The following is a 19423-nucleotide window of genomic DNA, read 5'->3' on the forward strand; positions in this document are numbered from 1 at the left end:
GGCGCTGCGTTGCAATGCGTCAACTTTGAACATTTTCAAAGTTTAGAACGACTTCAGCGTTTTTAGTACAATGACGTACGTCACGCAACGCATCATTGTGACTTGCTGCACTGAAAGCCATTGCTTCAAACCGAGCTGTCAGTTACAGCTGAAGTCGAAGTCGAAGTCGACGCAGCATTGTGGCTCCCGCTTAAACTCATCCACAGCCCAATAGGAAGCAATCGGTGAAGCACTAGATTACAAGTGGTGAGTTGGACTTTTGTACAGTGAGAAGGTGAGTTCTCGATCTCTACAATGCAATGGTGAAAACGGTGTCCGGCCATTTGGCCGAATGCCGTTTGGCCGAATGCCGTTTGGCCGAACGCCATTTGGCCGAATGCCATCTGGCCGAAAGGGTCGTTTGGCCGAATGCCGTTTGGCCGAATCATGATCAAAAGAATTCAGAGGATGTTTTTGACATTCTAACTGCCAATATGATTATCAGAAGTATTTCCTTCTTTTTATCATAGGCTATTCTTTCTAGTTTTAATATTCAGGGATTAGTTGGCGTTGAAACTGTCAATATATCATCGAAGATTTTTCCTTCTTTGAATCATAGGCTGTTCTTTCGAGGTATACTGGGACGGGAACAGTGGTATGGTCACTTGATTTCATCATTCATTTTTCGGCCAAACGGCATTCGGCCAAATGGCATTCGGCCAAATGACCCTTTCGGTCAAATGGCGTTCGGCCAAACGGCATTCGGCCAAATGGCGTTCGGACAAATGACCCGGAACCGGTGAAAACGACGTAAGTATTATGATTCCTTGCCTACTTTGATGCTGTTTGAGTTAAACTTTGAGTAACTGTGTTGTTTAAGTTGTAGGAAATGGAGAAAACAACAACATAGTTACCCAAAGTTTCTCGGAATAGATCGGACACTAGGCAGGTTTGGTGCAGCTCCCGCCTTCGCCTCCGCATGGACAGTTTACTCCTGTCATTTGCAATTACAAGGCTTGTGTCCCAGTTCAAAAGACTTTATGCAGGCATCTGATATCGAGGGAAATTGTATTAGTACATACGTCTGATACAGCGTACGTTGGCTCCCAGATCCATGAGCTAGAAATGGCTGTTCATTGCTTTCAAGATCCCCGAGTACTGACTTTCTTAGGCCAACCCAGCCATCTCGGTTGGGGTCCGTATCGCGAGTTTTGTTGATTTTTTGGAGTTCAGACTCTTATTAGGGCTAACTCAAAATCAGTTAGGGTCGGGAGAAGAGCTACTCATAGAACTTGCGAGTGTCGTCAGGTGGCTCTTTCCCCTTCCTTCTAGGTCATCCAAACTATTGTGAGGTTTGGAATATAGGGTCTAAACAGCGGCTAGAGTAAATTTTTAGGTTGCATGGAGTTATGGTACACGATTGACTTGGTTTATTGAAGCACATAGAAAACTACCAGAGACTATGAGATACTTTCGAAATATTATCCAAACAGTCTACTATTCAGAACATGGGATGTACAACCATTATTATTATTATTATTATTGACTTTTTATTATGGGGAAATTCAGCTCGAGGCTGGTCCATCCCCGTACATCTCATCTACAACCATTTGGCCAGGGCCCGGACATGTTTTACTTTAAATTAATTAATTCTCTATTAATATAATGAATATGGTCGAAAATCAACCCACATTTGGACAATTTCCACAAAATTGGTCATAACTCAGAGGAGGAGAAATCAACATCTTCAAAAGATTCTAGAAAAAGGTATAATCACAGACAAACAGACGTCTAACTCTGCTCACTTCCCATAGTTTCCCTTTTTACCGGATTATTGAAACATTCCATAGTTCGCAAATAGGGGAAATTACCTATTCTCGGCCGTTTTGTTCTCTTCGTCTTGGGGGGTTTTTTAAACCCTATTGAACTTAGAGTTGGCCTCAAATCCTTTCTAACTAAGCTGAATGATATGGCCAAGTTTCAGGCAATTTGGTTGACGAAAACCCCCCATGACGAAGAGAACAAACCTGCCGATAATACCCAATGTCACCCTAGTTCGCTCATGGCGCTCGCATAGTTTTTGCTCCTTTTTGACACTTGCTCACTACCGCCATCTACTCAGTCGGCTTGCGAACCACAGCGTTATTGGTATTGGGCGATTATGATTTCGTGACGATGATTTTTATCGCATTTTGTTCCAAGTGATACGTCTGTTTGTCTGTGGTATAATTATTCGATAGCCAACTTTGAGCTGTTATATCTCCGGATTCAATGACCCGAAGGCAATGAAATGTTGACCATTTATGACTTATATAATGAGCTTCGAAAAACTTTTCACATAACTTTTAATTCTTAACACGGAAAAAATTATAACGATGTGATTATAGATTATTTTTTAATAAAACACCAATTTTTCTAAAACTTTAACATTGTTTCAAAATTCCAGATGCTAATTATAGTCCATTTAAATTCCCTTTCATTGGCTTGAATATAAATAAATATATTTTGAAGGAAAGTAACGATGTTGCCGGCAATAGATTGAAAAGTAATGGGATGCCCGACTAGAGGAGCACAACAAGAAAATAACAAAATTATATCATAATATGTTACACATATCGTATTTTGATACAATTTTGATAGGGATCATTGCTCTCAAAAAATATTCAAACAAAAATCTAACAAATTATGTTATTTCAATTTTATGTATATTTCTAACAATGTTATATCAAAATGTGTTACATTTTTTGTCTCCTTAAATAATTTACAATGTTTCCAATTTCCGTAATTTTTGAGCTGTTTAGTTGTCAGTATCAATTATTGGTAACACGTTAATCAATTTGAGTTTTAGATTTACACAGTGATATATATTTATTTGTACGGCTTTCATCATCATTGCCTAAAATTTCTACACTGACGCATAAACGAAGAGTGTCGTTTATACAACATATTTTTTGAAGATCTGATGGCTCATATAAAAACATATTTTCATATAATTTGTTTGCTTTTAAAACTGTTCCTAGGACATAACATTTTTTGTTTGAACAGATGAGTAACCGATCAATGCTCAAAAAATCACCATTACAATGTATGAACGAATCGTTGCATTTAAAGTTTTTACACAAGTCTTTTGTGCAGATTTTTATGCCTTTATAGTAGTACTTTCCGCCTTCACAAAAATCAAGTTTTTTTTTAGTTCTTCGCTAACATTTAAGTTTTCTGGCAAAGCAAATAGATTTGTTTTATTAAAGTCTACGTTGTGGCGCATGGGACACCAGACCTTGGAAATCCAATTCCTAATGGGTAAATCTTTTGTTTCCGTAAAACGACGTATCCTATTTAGTAAGAATTTTTGAGACACCTGAAGTACAGGATTTTTTTTCGATGTTTGGAATCCTATAAGCATACTATTGCCATTTTCATATGGATACAATGAAGAATTCCAAAGAGCACCCAGATTTCGAACAGTTTGTACGAGATGTGTCGTTAAATGTACATTGTAAACCATATTCTTTGTGCCATAATATTTTTCAAAATCTTTTACGAAAAGATTCAGTTTTTTCTCGCAAGTGGAAAGAGTGTTTCTGGATATATTAAATTCGAGAAGTTGAAAAATACAAGTGCTCAAAAGCATTAAATGACTCATATACTTGGTTGGCAGAAGATCATTAAAACAGGGATAAATACAGTGAAAAAGAATAGTTTCCCATTCACTAGCTTTGAATTTAGCATGCTCAGATATGCTTCGTATCCTCCTTGGAAAGCTGCTTGGTAATCGAATACTCTGTAATCTTTGTTCTATCAAAACTTTGTGGTTCCCAATATGGTACGGTTGTGACTTGTTCACTGCGTCGCCTTCTAGAAGTAACTCCCATATCAGCTTCATGAGGCCCAAATTCACAAGATGCATATAATCAGGAGGCAATCCTCTGATTATATCAAAATCTGGAATGCCAGTTAGAACGCTTAAGCCTTTGATGCCAAGCACTGCTTTTGGTGTTTCAGAGTTATGAACCTCCAGCATGAGCTTCCTTGTTAACTTATCATCTCTTAATTTAGAGGGTTGGTAAGGATACCGGATCTGATTATTAACGGATTTTCCCGGATGAAGACATACAGTACAGCCAAATTTCCCATTAAACTGCTTCGAACACAAAACTTCGCATCTGCCTACCGAGTCCAAACAGTTTTACAGAACTACCACCTTGTACTGCTCAGAACCAATTTCGATTCCCTCACGAAGGCGCCGTGTTTGTTGAATGAAATTTTTATGGAACAATGCCATATCAGGTTTACCTTTGTTAAACCATAAGGCAGCAATAATTAAATTGTTTTTGTCAAATCTTAATCAAGGCGGCAGATTATTGATTGTAAGGAAAAGAGGATATAACGGTTTTTTGGTTGTGCTCTTGTATGGTGCCGCGCTGTCCTCATTTGCCAAAAGTGTTATGAATTTGCCTTCTTGACGTGACATCGTTTCCTGCGCTAGAAGTCCTCTGTTGATATCACGCAAATCATTGTCAATAACGTGCTTCTCGTAATATTTGATCTGTTCGGAGTATTTCAGTACCGTTTCCCGAATTTGCTGCTCCAAAGAAAAGACTACAAAAAAGTCTTTTTCTTTAGAATTACAATTTGTTATTGGACACCGAGTTCCTGCATTGGGTGTGCCAGTGTATCTGAAATGCATTAGATTTTAAATGAATTGTGTGATGTTTATAATACATAAATTTAAAATTCTTACCCATATTGACAATTTTGACAAAAGTATATCCGCTCTAATTCATAATTATTTGGGAATATGCGTTTAAAAGACTCGAAGGTCTCTGGAAAGGTTTTATCCATGGAGATCACATTGAACATTCGTAAAATATGCTCAACTCCCTGCTGTGGTAGTTTATACTTAATGTAAATGTTAAGTATCATAAGTAGCACATCATTTACTAGAATATCATTCTTGAACTTGATAAATTCACTGTTTGCGTCAATATGCTCCTAGAATAAAGAAAAGATAGCAAATATCAATACGCAGGTAATCATATAACAGGTCAAACTCGATTAACCGACTGATGATGATGTTATATTTGATTATCAAAAACCTTGAAACTGACGGTTGTTAATGCCGTTCACACCAAATCAAAACAGCTTAATTAAATCATCTTACCCATTCCATCGTTCTTTCATTGCTCTCATCTTCAAAATCCATGGCGGTTTCCGATGCATCACATGCAATTGAACAGCTATGCTCAGATTGTGAATCTGGGTTTTCATAGCATTCATTGGAATCATTTAGTTGATAATCCTGAAATTCGAGCTCCATTTCTGATGTTACTGAATAGGAACTGTTGCCTTCTTCTGGTGGATCAACTAAATTGTTTTCATCGGTAATATCTGGAATAGTATCTGAAACAACGGAACAAAATATAGTTTATTTAAAAAAAACTCCATATTTGTATATACTGTAAGTATTGTTTTCTTCATATTTCATACCTGTCTCAGCATTTTCCAAAGATTCCGCGCGAATATTATGGACATTCTTGCAGCAAACAATCTCGTTAGTGGTGATCTGGGACTGGTTTGTTCTTATTCGCTACAAATGGTTCAATTAGCAATTTGTTTTTAATGAAAATTTAATATATTACATACCTTTTTTATGTATTTCTGGTTGTACCACGGATTCATTAACCAATAATGATTGGGTCTCCGCTTATCGCTCATTTTAGAGGCGAACTCAAAGTTTATTTTTTCGCACTAAGTATTATAAATAAAATAAGACAAAACTTACTCTAATTCCGCATGCATTCACTCATAATTAAATTTGACAATTGAAATAAGGGTTGGCAAACAAATCAATAAGAATTCCGGAGTAATTCGCGAATAGGGCGTAACTGACAAAGCAATAACATTGTGAAAACAACAACCAAATTTTGCTGATACAGTTTCAATTCCTACCCAACAAACATTTTTGCTGTATAAGAGTGGAACAAACCACTCTTAAGCAAACTTTAGCTTAAAAAACTACTGTTCAGCTAGTTCTGTTACTTGGGTATTTAGTAGTAATTCGGAGTAATTCAACATGAACAAGCTTAAATGACACAATTCTGACACATTTTCTTGATTTTCTAATAAAACAGTACGAATTTGTTAATTTTTGCACTAAAATTTGCATTTATTTAATTACGCCCGAATTGATGCCAGATAATGCTAAATACGCCCAATACTATGCGCCTTGAATCGATATCAATTTCAGAATCGCCCTTTACTATTCGCCTTGATTTTGATTTTGACAGGATTTCGTCGTTTGCTTTCGCTGTGTTTACGTTTTGATTTCAGTTTCACCTTTCACTATCGCCGTGTTTATGTTTTGATTTCAGATTCGCCTTTCACTATCGCCGTGTTTACGTTGTGATTTCAGTTTCGCCATTTACTTTCGTAAACAATAACACCAGGAGTGGCACGGTGTCAAATGTCCATGGACTTGATGGAAATCTTGAGCAATTTCAGGAAAAGGGCTCAACATCATTGAAAACATGTTTTCAATGATGTTGAGCCCTTTCCTGAAATTGCTCAAGATTTGTGATTGTGACAGCCCTGCAACTTTGCATGATGTTATCGTATAGACACTATAGATACCATAGATATGCGCAGATATTATTGAACAATATTGCGCATTCTGTTCAGCACTGGACTGCGCACTCAGTCTTCATAAGTGCGAAAACGTTAATAAAAGTGCGCGATTGCATCAAACCCAGTTGGTGTCTTCGGCGCACTATTTCTTTGAATTATGCTGGATAAGTGCTCTTAACACACCCACCGAGTTGATTTGTTGCTATCGCGCACTTTTATTTAAGTTTTCGCACTCTTGAAAACTCGTGCGCTAGTCAAGAGGTGAACTAAATGCGATATATAATTTTACTGTTTGCCGAGCGAATATGGCGTTATGCAATCCATTGCCGCTATGGATTACTGCACGAATTTATACTGGCCTGCTTACTCTCACACGAAATTTTACGTTTGAGCGGCACCACCAAAACGACAAATTTTCAGTGAGAGTAGTAAGCAAGCCAGCATAAATTCGTGCTGTGGACTTTTATAGTTTATTGCATTGCTAGCTGGACTGCGACAGAGTGCGGAATCTTAAATAAAAGTGCGATATTGCATCAAATCGTTCTGGTGTCTTCACCGCACTTATTCATCATGAGCTAATGAATAAGTGCGGTGAAGACACCGAAACGATCTGACACCAAATCGCACTTTTATTTAAGATTCCGCACTTTCTCGTCACACTTTTAACGGCGCAATGCGCAATATATTGAAATCGTAACGTCCGTTCGATTGGTTGTTCGTTTGGCTGCATTTGTCTTCGCCTCCGCGAGTCTATGATATCTATAGTGTCTATAACCGGCTACCGTTGAACTGTCATTTGCTCGTGCGCGTATTGAAAAGTCATTTGTCGTGCTCGTATAACCAGAGGCGCGCGCATAGTTTTTCCACTGACAAACAGACGTCACACTCTCATTGCTTCCCATCGATCACCTTTTTAACGGTTGATTCAAATATTCAGTAGTAGGTCGATCGACCACTCTCGCTGGTATCGTTTTTGCTCCTGTTTGACGTCTGCTCACGTCTGGCGGCCCGGCCAAACACAGTACGTTTAGTATTGGGCGATAACGTTTTCGTGACGATGTTTTTTTTTTAATTAAATTTGTGTTACGTCTGTTTCTCTGTGTTTTTTTTAGTTTGATATTTCACACTAGCGCTGCCTGTTGACAATATTGCACAACGCAGTGTTTCGGAAAACATTTGCAGTTGATGGTAGTGTGAACTGGTCGATGGATTTTCATGAAAACTGTCCTGGGTTTCAAATGGACATCAAATGGATAAGTAGGGTTTGGGACCATTTGGGCAGAAGCACCTATTTTGGGCACTTGTTGCTATAATTCAGTCAATTTTTAACCGATTGACTTGATTTTTGAGACACGATCAGATACGCACAGTCACAGTCAAGTCAATCGGTTTGAAATTGACTGAGTTAGAGCAGCAAGTGCCCAAAATAGGTGCTCCTGCCCAAATGGTCCCAGACCCTAATGAAAATTTGCCATTTCAACCGGAAAATGTAATGCCAAGAACCACAGTGCATGTTACGGAGTGTAGAAAATACATTCTATGGGTTTATTTTTTTTATAATTCATTGACGATCTTGCGCCTATTACGATGCACAGGCAAACAAAATTGTCTCACCGCAAAATGTTCACACTGGTTTCAGCATATATGGGGGCATCCATTTAGTACGTCACGCTAAAAATGGGAATTTTCAACCCCCCCTCCCCCCCCGTACGGGTTTTTCCTATACTTAATACATTGCTTGTCACACTTTTCAGAACCCCCCCTCCCCCCTCTAAGCGTGACGTACTTTAGGGATGCCCCCTATTGGTTGCAGTCGCCGCTACAGTAATTTAGCAGCGGGTGCGTACTTTGGAGTGGTGTTTTGAATAATCGGTTTGTTTACGCGCTGTTTCCTTTGTTGTTGGATAAACATTGTTCTTTCATTGATTGAATATTCGCGCGATCGTTGCGAAATCATTGCAATGCTCAATATTTGACACATACCCATGTTTAGTTTAAATGTTAATCGCATAAAATATTTTCTATATTTGTTGACAGTTTGTGTATGCGGGCAGCAACCTAAGATCGACCAACTTAAGCAGCAGAATGATAGTTTGGTTTCGGAAAACAAGAAATTGAAATGTTCAAATGACAAAATGACAAACCGATGCCTGACCCTAACGGATGCACTGAACGCAAAAGTATTGGGCAAACCGCACGATGAAAATTTCACTGAGGTGGACGGATATCCTGATAAAATTAAGCTGAAGAAATTTTCTGAAGTTGCCGGTAGTCGGGATTACATTTTTGTCAAACTACTGCTGTTGGACATCTTCACGGACGGTCTGAAAAATAAGACTCTCACAGGTCGTGTAACCAACAACCCGAATGGACGAAAAGGAGGCGAACGGGTTCATGTTGACGAGTCAACAGAAAAAGATCGTCTCGAACCTGCAAAAGTTAAATATATCGAAGGTAAATGTTAATTCTATGAATCATTTCTTGAAACTTATACTTTTGTTCTTTTCAGAGCGTTTCGTTGAGCACCGCTGCTACCAAGGCGATACGGCGGCTGTGGCTGGAGTGAAAATTGAACAGTGCCGCGAACTGATCGCACGAGTTCTCGTCTACTACGGAAAGAAATGACTCGATGCATACATGATTTGTTTTTGAATTACAAAGAAAATTTCAAGTTTGTTTTAAAAGGTTTAAAAACTCGGAAGTTAATGGGTTGATACCAATGTTTTCTTTTATGTGAATAGTATATCTATCGGCGTGGGATACTCCAAAGGATATTAAAAATAAACTGTTCTGAACGTAATTATTTTGCTTTTTTTGTCTGCACAAACGAGAAATTCAGTATTATGAATGAAATCATACTTTGTTAGAATTTTGATCTAAAATATCAAAAAGCATATAACTCGGTATGTTAAAATTAAGATATATACTATATCAAACTGTAATATAAGTTTGATATATTGTATCAAAACCGTATAACGGAGTTTAATATGTTTTTGTTGGAATCATAACACATTTTGTTATGTTTTTGATAGAATTCATATAATATTTAGTTATAATTTTTGTTATTTTAACAACATCGTGCATCTAAATTATAACAAAATATGTTAGATAAAGTCGGTATAACATACTAACATATTTTGTTATAATTTAGTTATGTTCCTCTAGTCGGGTGCTTATTTAAAATAGACCAATTTACTAAAAAAATCATAAAATAAAGGAAATTGATATAACTTTTTTTCTTGTTAATAATTTCAATTGAAGTCAAAAGTTTTTCTAAGCTCATTATATAAGTCGGGATTACACAGGATTATTCTATCGTCGAGCAATATTTGTGATTCCGGTTATGATGGCATCGACCACTTAGCTTGGCAATGCCCGTATGATGACGTCTCCAGAGAACTACTGTTGGATGTTCTTGAGGCTCGAGGTAGACAGCCTTTTTGTTCTTGTGAAAGGTGTGTTGGGCACTCGCGATGTTACGTTACGTACTTTTGTCTTGTATAAAGGTTCAATTCTCTTGCGTTTACTTCACAAGTTATTTTTTCTACTGTTCTTGTCTTTTCTTGTATTGTTCCTGGCCATCCGGTAGATGATAAGCCCACTGCAATCTGCTACTGAACCGCTTTGAAGGCAACGTACACGCCAATACGTTACACCTTCCGAATGAACTTCAGATAGGCTCTTGGATAGATTTCACAACCGGTACCATGGACATCCTGAAAGCATATGTGATCCACTGATCTCGAGTACTCTGGCTCCACCACTTACTAACTATGTCAAGTCCGAAGATATGTGTATATAAGGTAATTTTCCAATTGTTGCACGGCTAAAAATTCGCCAATTATTGCATAAGAATAACATGGAGTGTGCAACACTAGGTAAGTTTTTAGCCGTGCAACAATTGGAAAATTACCCTTATATACAAACATTAGATATGGTTCCCCAAAGCGTTAAACTCGATTGAGCTGCAAATGAATGAACTAGATAAAAAAAAAACAATTCTCAAATCTTCAAATTCAACTCATGTCACGAATTCTGTTCGTTTAGCAGTAAGACATGTTTACTCATGTCATGTAACTCAAAGGTTCACTTATTGAAGAAATACGACTTGCATACTTATCATCTATTTATTGCTTTCAAAGTACACTTCATTTTGTATCTCGCAGCGAGAATGAACACCCGTTTTAGTATAAAAAAGCGAGTTAAAGCAAATAAATGACAGAATTCTCACAATAATTCGAATATTGACTAGAATTTTTTGTATGACTCGTGAATCATTGAAAAAAGTAATGGTTTATTTTAATAGTAAATGGATATTTTGAGGTATGTTTAGTTGGGTCCTTGGTTTATGAAGCAAAACACACGGCCTCGGCAAAATCAATTTTCTCGTTCGTTCAATTGCCCGTAGTTTTTTTCCCTCACAAAATCAACTCCATTCAATTGACGATGACACCGAAACCACGTTCAGCTTTGTCATGAAAAATTCAAACCGCACAAGCAAACAGAACTTACCTGAGGTAGGCCGAGCTACTCAGAAAGAAAATCTCAAACTCCCATCTCCCACAGCTCCAAACCGCATAGGTATTCCTACACGAACCGAGAAAAAGTCACCTCTTAATTTATTCAATCATCCCTGCTCACAGCACAAATGTGGTTTCCTTGACCAGAAAACACCTTCCGTCCGTCCGTCCGTCGCGTCGTCTTGCTATTGGATCTTCTTTTTCCATCATCCGGCGTCACACAGTCTGATTCGAAACCGGCAGCAAATGAAGCAGAACAGCACTGGAGCAGCTCCCATTAGCATCCATTCTCACCAAGGAACAGGATCGAAACGAATCGGATCGGATTCATCGAGGTGGCTCCCTCCCACGCTTTCGTTCACATGCACGAGTTGACAGAATCCGTTCTTCTCGGAACGAAATGCCACTCATCGTCAGTTGCCATATTTGGGGCGGCAGGCGACGGCGGCGGTAGAACATAAGTGGAACCCCATCAGAGTCATCATCCTCTTATGTTTTCCAAACTCTGTCATCCGATTTTCGAATTTTTCACTTTTGAGTTTTCTCAAATTGGAGCCGAGAGGGAGTGAGAGTTCAGAAGGGTGGTTGAAAGAGCTGATGTGTCTTGAACAGAATGTTTGCCAATGTACGGGATGGTGGGGCTTTTGATTCGAGTGGCAATTCTGGTGTGAAAGAGGGCTTCGATCGTCAAATTTAGGACATAGGCCTGCTTTATAACCTTGATAAAACTAGCGAAGTCGAATATTATATTAACCTTAATAAGAGGCAGTATAGGCTTAGGAAGGATTCAATATCGAATTCTGTATGATATTTACCTAGTAAATCCTCTAATGCAGCCAGAGTTGTAACACCAGATTAACAATTTGAAAGCCAATTTGTTTTAAGGAGGTTCTAAGAACCATCAAACAGCCAGAACTATTATACTTTGGTTTTATAATGGTTTTCGAATCTATTTAGTTTAAAAATGTCACCTAGGTAGATTCTACTACAGTTTTCGAAATACTAATTTAGATTGTCAACTTTTATTTCTGAATCTTAAACACTCTTACTGGATTCTCTACATGGAGATCGCCAGTTATAGTTCATCACTTTGAACTTTTCCACCACTCTCCCCAAATGGAAAAGTGTCGGTATGCCTTTTGAATTTCTCATTGGGAAGGCCACAGACTGGTGCAGAAATCTGATTCCTATCAATCGCTATTGCTGACGGTGTCGTAAATGGAAGATATTTTCATCCATTTCAATCATCTCATAGAACTTGCTGAGGGGGTACGGGGAAAGGAAACCGATGGAAATATGTGAAGGAGGCACTTATTTGCTGAGACGGCCATTGATATCTCGTCCTTTTTATGATTGTCAGAATTGAGACGATTGATTTTGCGGTAGAGGGCGACGGAGGCACCAAAAGACGGCACACGATGGAATCGAACTGTGGCACGCCGATAAGACAAACCAACCATGGTACCAAATGGGATGGAATGGGAATTGAATGAGATTGGGTTTCGGGCGGTGGGGGAGGAGGAGGACGATATCATATGGATGTGTCATAACATTCACCATATCAAATCAGTTTGGCAGCAGTGGCAGCCTCAGCATTTGCCGGAGATATCTCAGGTTTCGGACCCTTTTTACTTTCACCTAACAACAGAATCATCATCATCATCGTCGTCGTCGAAATCAGCAGTCTCATTGCCAAGTGGAAGTCAATGCCATTTGCGAACGTTTTGGTTCTCGATTGAGGTTTCTTTGGTTTGTTGGTTGGTACGGCAGGTGATAACACTAACAGTTTAAATATTTTGAACGCTTGAAGATTTTGGGAATGTTATAGAATCTTTTGAAATATTCAACCAAGGGTTGTAAATAGAATTAGTGCATAAAGAGAGCGAATTTGCAGGGTCATTGAACTGAAGATCATTATTGGCTTCCCTTAAATCCCCCGTACAGCACCCAGAACCTCTTCTGTAATCCTCCGAATCACTTCACAAACCTGCAAAAAACTCTTCACAATCCCCTGAAACGCTTGAAATTGCTCAGGAATGGCTTGAAGCTGTCTAACACCCCATCTCCCAGGAATCCTCTGAAATCCTTATACAACTTCCTGAGATACCCTGAAATCTCCTGAAGCTATCTTGAAACTTACTAAAACTTTCTGAAATACCTCAAGTCCTTCCTAAAACTCCACGAAACCTTCTATAACACCTTCCATGAAATTCTTAAAAACCTCCTGAAGCATCCGGCAACCCCCGGTAGAATACCTTGAACACCCTGGAGAGCTCCTTGAATTTTCTGAAACCTCCTAAACAGACATCTTTAAAATATTCTGAAATATTTCTTAAACTTCTTTGATATTCTATCACAACACACTGATCAAAGCTCATTATAACCGCGTGTAATTAACGTGCAATTCTTCGAAAAACTCTTGAAACCACTTGAACCTCTCTGCAATTCCCGGAAATCCTCCAGAAACTTCTTAGGAACCCATACAAGTGCGACAGAGGATGGTAGAGCTCCAAAGAAGATGACGTGTTTGCAAACCAACATGTGGGGGAGTTTGTAACGTGCCTGTCTAAGCGATTGACAGAAAATATAAGGGAGATTAGGTTAATGTCACAATCAGTGTTGAAAAAGTCATTTCGTCATATCTGAGTTCAACCACCTACAGCTCATTTTAGAGGCTGAACCTGAGAATGTGGTATATGAAAAACTTGTGCGGCAAAACCAGTTCTACAAGAAAGTCACGGAAAAGTCGTTCTTTTTCTCTTGGCAGGAATTAAACGGCAACAATTAGTGTGAGTAATCCACACCAAACTTTGTATCCATTCGTCGAACTAGTACATGTATTAAATTTTAGTACCCCTGGAGATGACACAAAACCCCAGTGTCGAAACGTCGGGCAAACAATAAATTTCGTTTTCCGTATTGAAGACTGCGTAGCCGTTTAACTCCTGCAGTCGTTCTTTTTCGAACATTTGGGGTAAATGTCACGGACTACCTTCGAAAAATGCAAATGATATTCATGGTGAATATCAATTGGCATTTTTCGAAGGTAGTCCGTGACATTTACCTTAAATATTCGAAAAAGGTGGAGTTTCCGTGACTTTCTTGTAGAACTGGTCTACCCAGCCAACCACATATCGTAAATCATTGTGTGGAAAAAATCGTATATTTTCATATATTGAATCAGAATTGTATAATAATATGTATATTTGTTGACAATGATTGCGTAAAATCGCATTTCATGCCAAATTAAATTTCAATTGCGATTTTGTTTCATGTAGTCGTCTCCGATCATAAAAGGTGCGAGATACTGTCGGTAGGATCGCACAGAATCGGATAGAATCGTGAAAAAAAACATACATTCTTAGTGTCAAGCTGCAAGTTCGCTAGCATCGTATATATAATTTCTTTGAATCGTGGAAATCATCGCTTCACATCGTATATGAATCTGCTAAATCGAGCTTGCTACCTAAAGGTGTAATGACAATCGGTGAAATCGTATACAACTATAACAATGTTGTATATTGATCGTTTGCGTCACACTTGCGTCGTATATGAAGTGAATGAAATCGTAGAAATCGTATATTCATTTTTACAGTCGCATATGATTGTTACTGCACTTTTAATAGTCGAATCTTAATCTCGGAAATCGTAAATGATTTTGTTTACATATTTGTATGACGGAGAAAAAAAAATGGTATTCATCCCAAATTTGTATTTTTGTTGTTGTTGACACATTCCAACCATGGTAGCAATAATTTCAACCAAATATAAAGGTTTTCATACTAGCTGATGGCTTACAATAACTGATGTATAGATTCCAACAACGATGTGAATGCTCTTGTTCATCACCACTTTTGGTGCCACTTAATGCACAACAACAACGCTCCCACCACAAGTCTGGCACCGTATCATGCTATTTTTTATTCGTTTCATGCCATTCACTTTGAACTCTTCATTTTCAACTTGGCAATATAGCCATTAGAGATAACGCGCAGTTCTCAATCAAAGGACCTAAGTTCGATTCCCACTGAACACCAATTGTTTTTTTTTTTTATTTGAAAATCTTGAGTCGTATATTGATCCTCTCAATCGTAATAAGATAATGCATAATCGTATATTTAGACGGATAAAATCGGCGAAATCGTAGGAATTTTTCGAGAAATCGTAAATTATGTCGGATGGAATCGCAGTAATCGTATATATGTTTCGATATGGCCTCCACTTTAGTATGTATATGCCTGTTTCGTGCATTGAATACGATTTCTTTGGTGCTATATATGTGTGACTATTTCAGTTGCAATTTAGATATAGCAACCAAATTGCTATCTGGGTAGCCGCACAAGTTTTTCTTATATCATATTCTCAGGTTGAGCTACTAAAATGAGCTGTAGTTGGTTGAATTTGGATATGACGAAAGGACTTTTTCAGCACGGGAGTCACAATATTGTACAACATTTCCTAGATCTACAAGTTGAGCTAGAAGCTATATTTTTGTAAAAACTTATCTGAATTGACATCGTTTGAAATAGTAAGCTTTTTCATATGTGTTTTCGTTCTACTATTATCAGAATTATTTCATTTTGGATGATCTATCTTCAGTTATCCTCCAAAGAGCCACCATCCTCTGACGTGCTTGGTTTCGCAAGCACCTCATCCTCTGTGGAGCCACCATCCTTTGGTATTATAATTCTTATTTTTTGTTCTTCTACTTAGTGTATTGTCCTCACTGGAACAAAGTCTGCTTCTCAGCTTGAGCATTTGTTCAATTACACCAGTTTACAGCATTTTTGAACTCGGTAAGCTGATGATCATTTTTGGTGTAGAATCATGCCCTGAGTTCGAAAACGCGAAGGAAAAAAATTACAGTAGAGCGGAAATTTTTTCGACTTTCCATACAAGGATGATGATTTGAAATCGATTTTTGTTCTATTTTTAAGCAACGTCGTTCACTTCACACATCTCATTCTTCGTAATCAATGCTCCGATTGAGCTGAATTTTTTACTGTAACTCGCCTACATATGGTATGCCTAATAAACGTTGAGAAAGAATTTTTAGATTGTTTTATTCTTATTGAAAAAAATACTCTTTTTCATATATTTTTGGAAATTTGGCTAAAATTTAAGGAGGTCGTCCCTAAAACTCGCCAATATCTTGAATTTCATCAATCTGACGCAAAACCTGCATTCAGATGATCCAATGGTATTGTTTTCAGCTTTTAATTTATGGAAAAAGATTTGAAATTGGTTGAACAAAACGCAAGATATTTGAATTTTAGAAAATTCCATATTTTTAAAAGTTGTCAAACTCGATATTGAGTTTAAATTTAAAAACTGTTCCACTTAAAATTTTTTGAAGCACGGTTTCGAAATCAGTGCTAAATTGTGCTTCAAAAATTTTGATCGTTGACAGAAGTTCACGACTTTCGATTTATTTTGTAAACTAGTGTTATTAGCTGAGGGCTTCCTCTACCAATGATCATTTTGCATGGGTTTATCGTGAGGCAGGCGCGGAGATACTTTATGCCCAAGATGTCAAGAAAATTTCCGATTTGAAAAGTTCTCGGACCGATCGGGAACCATGGTATTACATTTAATTCTCCAGATACCACCTGATGAAGAAACTGGTTTGGTTGATATTTTTGCGTCCACCTAAAAACTTTCTTTCTGATAATTAGTTTTATGTTTGGCTCCTTTTTGTAATCGTGTAAAAAACAGCTTTTTGATTATGGAATAAAGTTTGTGGGCAGAACCGCCTCTTATATTGTTTGTAGTGATTGTTCATGTGACATTTTTTACTCCGCATTCCTGAACTTTATTAAATTACCTTTATGATTTTTGTAATCCTTTAGCACTTTCACAAAAATAGAGTAATAGAAATGTAAATATTGCAATTTTTGTACCTCCATACGTATTGGAAATTCTTCTTTCTAAATATAAGGAACCGCCTACGTTTTTTTTGCGCTCTCATGCATAGGAGAAATTACCTTTATGAGTTTTCTAATTTGTTTGCGCCCTCACACGTTTGGAAAACTTAAGTGGATTTGGGACTTCTTCCAAGCATTCTTTTAGAAATCCATGCAATCAATATTTCAGAGATGTTTCCAAAAATCCGTCACGGAATTTTTTTTCTTGAAATTACCCCAAAAAATTCTGTATGGGCTAATTTGAAAAAATCATCTACGATACACTCCAGCAGCGGTTTTTTTCAATTCCTTACAAGCCATATCTGATCAATAGCTATACCTTCTAAGTTTCTTTACAGAATATTTTAGAAAATCATGCTTGAATTTCTTCAGAAATCTTTAAGTGATTCCTTCTGAAATAATTTGGAAGATTTCTCCAGGCATTTTATTGAAGTATTTCTTAAGAAAAATATCCAAGGATATCATTAGAAATTCCTCCATAGATTGCTGTAAAAATCCCCCAATTCTTTTGAAAATTCATTCAGAGCATCTTTCATGGATTGCATTAGAAGTTGCTCTAGACATACCTCTCGTAGTTCATCCAGGAATTCCTTTTGAGGACCCTCCAGAAATTTTACAAAGAATTTATCTAGAACAGCTGACATGGATTTCCTCAAAAATTTCTCCATGGATTCTTTCAGAAATACATACGAGAATTATTTCACGAATTCCTTCAGAACAATAAAAGTTCAGGATTCTTGCATACATTTCTGTGTGGGTGTCTTTGGAAAATATTCCACTTCTTTGGAAATTCTTCCAATATTTCCTTAGAAATACTTCCACTGGATCCGAGTGAATCCTTTTGAAATTTTTCTAGAGATTCCTTCAAAAATTCGTCCTGAGATTTCTCCATAAATGTTTCCAAGGGCTGTTTTAAGAAGTCTTCTATAGATTTTTTCCAATAGTGTTCCGTGAATCACTTCAGTAATTACTTCAGGAATTCGTTCTTTAAGACCATCGGTTTCAAGAAATATATAAGCTGGATTTTCATGGGTTCATTATGAAACTCCGTCAAGAGATTCACTTACAAAATCCTGCGAAAATTTCTCCAGGGTTTTCTTCTGAATTTCCAACTGGGGTTCCTTCCGATGTTTTTTTTCATAAATTCTTCCAGCAGTTTCTTTAGAAAATCTTCGAAAGATCTCTTCACAAATTTGTACAGGTAGTTCATTGAGTTTGTTCAGGAATTACTCAAGATATTCAATTGAAATGTCTCGCAGGAATATTTCTCGCATTATTATTTTCAGCGTTAGAGGAGTTTTTCCAGAGCTTCTTCTTCTAGAATTACCCTAAGATTTCTTCAGTTATTCCTCTCTAGAGATTTTTTCAAGAGTACTTCCTGAGATTTTCGCAGAGATTCTACTTGAGATTTAATAAGAAGTTCCTTCTGGAATTTCTTCAAAAATATCCCCAGTCACTTTACCAGAATATTAGGAAAGTCTTCAGGAGCTTAACAAGAGATTTTTCCTCAGGAGGTTTAGCAAGAGATTTTATCGAAAGTTCTGCCATGGATTATTTAAAAAAAAATCTCTGGGAAGTTATTTAAAAATCCCCACAAAGAATTCTTCCGGAATTCTTCTAAGGGTTACTCCAGCCGATATTTGAAAAATTCCTTCAGGGATTCCTGCAGAATCCTTTTTTGAAAGTTTCTCCTACAGAACCGTCAGAAGTATCTCCTGAAAATTCTGCTGGAATTATTTCAGCTATTTTTATGAGATTTTTTTTCAGAAGCTCTTTTTGAAATAACAAAATACTGGAATAATAATTCTTGAAAGAAGCCCTGTAGGAATTACTAAATCAAAATCCCTGGAGGATGGTCTTAAGGTATCAGTAAGTCGGGTCCAGAGGCACGTTTTGGGAAAATTTTCCATCGCCATGAATACGAGCCTATTCAATATTTGCCTGTGGGAGAAGGGAAGGAAACAAGTGACCTTAAGGTGTTATCGGACGTAAATCATTTTTTTATTCTTTCATCTCAATGCATGGGGTTTTAAGAATGCTTTGTCTAATTTTCAAAGATATCCAAGCAGTAGAAGCAGATGTACAGCATTTTGAGCCTCACTCTCTTACGGGCGTGTAGTGTGGAATATGGACCTTGCTTTTGTTTCATATGTTTTTATGACCAAAGGGAATGTTTTGAAATCGTATTGTAAACGAGAATTTCAATAAATAAGGTACCACAAACCGGGGTTAAATTGATCAGCGGTGTGAAATTGATCAATCGGGTACTACATTGTAATTTCATACTAGGAACTTCTAAGCGTCGTAATGATATTAAACTTCTTAACCCTCTAATACCCAAAACCGCCTTTAGACGGGGTATAGTTTGCCCATTTT

At 37.4% G+C, this 19423-nt stretch overlaps 2 protein-coding genes across 2 annotated transcripts; one reads left to right on the plus strand and one right to left on the minus strand.

Moving 5' to 3' along the window:
- Positions 1-2624: 2624 nt before the first annotated feature.
- LOC109415846 (uncharacterized) lies at positions 2625-5885 on the minus strand. The gene is made up of 2 exons (XM_062857169.1): positions 5623-5885; positions 2625-5398 (listed from the first exon to the last, which is right to left on the minus strand). Exons 1-2 carry the CDS (start codon positions 5692-5694, stop codon positions 5132-5134), a joined length of 339 nt encoding a protein of 112 aa, XP_062713153.1. The 5' UTR covers positions 5695-5885; the 3' UTR covers positions 2625-5131.
- A 2553-nt stretch (positions 5886-8438) lies between these two features.
- On the plus strand, positions 8439-9234 carry LOC134290078 (uncharacterized). The gene is made up of 2 exons (XM_062857068.1): positions 8439-9057; positions 9113-9234. The coding sequence occupies exons 1-2, from the start codon at positions 8589-8591 to the stop codon at positions 9226-9228; spliced, it is 585 nt and encodes a 194-aa protein (XP_062713052.1). The 5' UTR covers positions 8439-8588; the 3' UTR covers positions 9229-9234.
- The last annotated feature ends 10189 nt before the right edge of the window (positions 9235-19423 follow it).

The sequence above is a fragment of the Aedes albopictus genome, chromosome 3 (assembly GCF_035046485.1).
Source record: "Aedes albopictus strain Foshan chromosome 3, AalbF5, whole genome shotgun sequence".
In the NCBI taxonomy this organism is placed as follows: Eukaryota; Metazoa; Arthropoda; class Insecta; order Diptera; family Culicidae; genus Aedes; species Aedes albopictus.

Excerpts from the sequence above, each read along its gene's own strand:
- LOC134290078 (XM_062857068.1), top strand. The coding sequence starts at position 8,589 with ATGTTTAGTTTAAATGTTAATCGCATAAAATATTTTCTATATTTGTTG. Across the intron at positions 9,058-9,112 it reads AAAAGTTAAATATATCGAAG|AGCGTTTCGTTGAGCACCGC; the intron begins GTAAATGTTAAT and ends TGTTCTTTTCAG.
- LOC109415846 (XM_062857169.1), bottom strand. The coding sequence starts at position 5,694 with ATGAGCGATAAGCGGAGACCCAATCATTATTGGTTAATGAATCCGTGG. Across the intron at positions 5,399-5,622 it reads ACCAGAAATACATAAAAAAG|TTTTGTTCCGTTGTTTCAGA; the intron begins GTATGTAATATA and ends AAATAAACTATA.